Source organism: Penaeus monodon, chromosome 8, assembly GCF_015228065.2.
Source record: "Penaeus monodon isolate SGIC_2016 chromosome 8, NSTDA_Pmon_1, whole genome shotgun sequence".
In the NCBI taxonomy this organism is placed as follows: domain Eukaryota; kingdom Metazoa; phylum Arthropoda; class Malacostraca; order Decapoda; family Penaeidae; genus Penaeus; species Penaeus monodon.
Genome location: NC_051393.1, coordinates 35,161,769 through 35,163,464, shown reverse-complemented (window position 1 = coordinate 35,163,464; position 1,696 = coordinate 35,161,769). Strand labels below are relative to the sequence as shown.

The following is a 1,696-nucleotide window of genomic DNA, read 5'->3' as shown; positions in this document are numbered from 1 at the left end:
AGCTAGGAACTTGATTGTAACAATATATATATATATATATATATATATATATATATATATATATATATATATGTATATATATATATATATTTATTTATATACATGTATATATATATATATATATATATATATATATATATATATATATATATATATATATATATGTATGTATATATATATGTATATATACATATATATACACACACGCATATGTATACATATGTATATGTAAATATACGCATGCATATATATGTACACACACACACACACACACACACACACACACACACACACACACACACATATATATATATATATATATATATATATATATATATATATATATATATATACACACACACACACACACATTCATATGTATACACGACTTGGAACAGCGTGAAGGAGCTCGCCGCTTGGCGACAGCTGCTGGAACATCAGCAATATATATGTGTAGGTGTGCATTGGAATATTTTATTTGGACTGCCGCGATGGCCAGGTGGTTAGAGCACTAGACTCTCACCCTCATGATCCCGAGTTCAATTCTCTGTCGTGGCAGTCGTAAAAATGCCTTCTCTCTGACTTCGCCTTGAGAAGTCAAAACGTAGGTGTCATAGGGGAGGTCACCGCCGTGGCACAAGTGTTAGCGCGCCGAGCCGTGGTTGATTAGGAAGTGCATCTAATCAGACAAGGGTAGCACTGCCAAATAACATCTCAGTCATAAATTGAGAGAGGCCTATGTCCTGTAGTGGAATAAATGGCTGTTGAAAAAAAAAAATATATATATATATGTGTGTGTGTGTGTGTGTCACACACACACACACAACTGTAATACAACAGCAAGGAGAAAATGATAATAGTAATAATACCGATAATGAAAGAAATACCTTAAGGAAAATTATCATGAAGGAATAATGACACCAAAACGAACAACAACAATGAAAGTTGTGCTTCATTTTTAATGCCAGTCATCAGCCCCTGCAGTCTTTCTGATAGATATGGAATATTTCACTTACCCTTGATTTTTGCGTTTGTTTCAGCCCGACAACTTGTTGGCTGCGATTGGTCTGCAAAAAAAAAAAAAAAGTGATGATAATGAAAATAGTAACAATAATTTTACAAATTATAATGGAATGGTGGAATCAGAATTATGAACAGTTTAAACAGCAGGTGTTAGTACTTTGATTTTAATACAAAGAAATGGTAAACGATTTTAGAAATTCAATTTCATCAGATGCATAATTTACCTAAAATAGAAAATAAGAAAAATATAATAAATGAATAGTAAATAAAGCAACTTTGAAATTATTATATACTTTTTCGTTAATGATAATAATAATAATTATAATGATAATAAGAAGGATTATAATATAAATTATTAAAGAAATAATAATAATAATAATAATGACATGAATATTAACAACAAGAATAATAGTAATAATAATGATCATAATGATAATAATAATAAAAATAATAGCAATAATAATGATCACAAGAAAATAGTAAAAATATCTATAGTAATAATAATAATAATAATAATAAAAATAAAAAATAACAAGAAACACAATAGCAACAATAATAATAGTAATAATAATTATTGTTATTGCTATTACTATTATAATTATAACAGAAATGATGATGATAATACTCATAATACTAATGAAAAATTATGAATATAATAATAAAATAATTAATA

At 27.2% G+C, this 1,696-nt stretch overlaps 1 protein-coding gene across 1 annotated transcript in view; it reads right to left on the bottom strand.

Annotated features, from left to right (window-relative positions):
• Positions 1–794: 794 nt before the first annotated feature.
• LOC119576321 (serine/arginine repetitive matrix protein 1-like) overlaps positions 795–1,696 on the bottom strand; it is a 20,469-nt gene continuing 19,567 nt past the window's right edge. Inside the window, exon 2 of the mRNA XM_037923943.1 lies at positions 795–1,067. Within this exon, the coding sequence (XP_037779871.1) occupies positions 972–1,067 (96 nt within the window). The 3' untranslated portion in view covers positions 795–971. The remainder of the gene's footprint in view (positions 1,068–1,696) is intronic.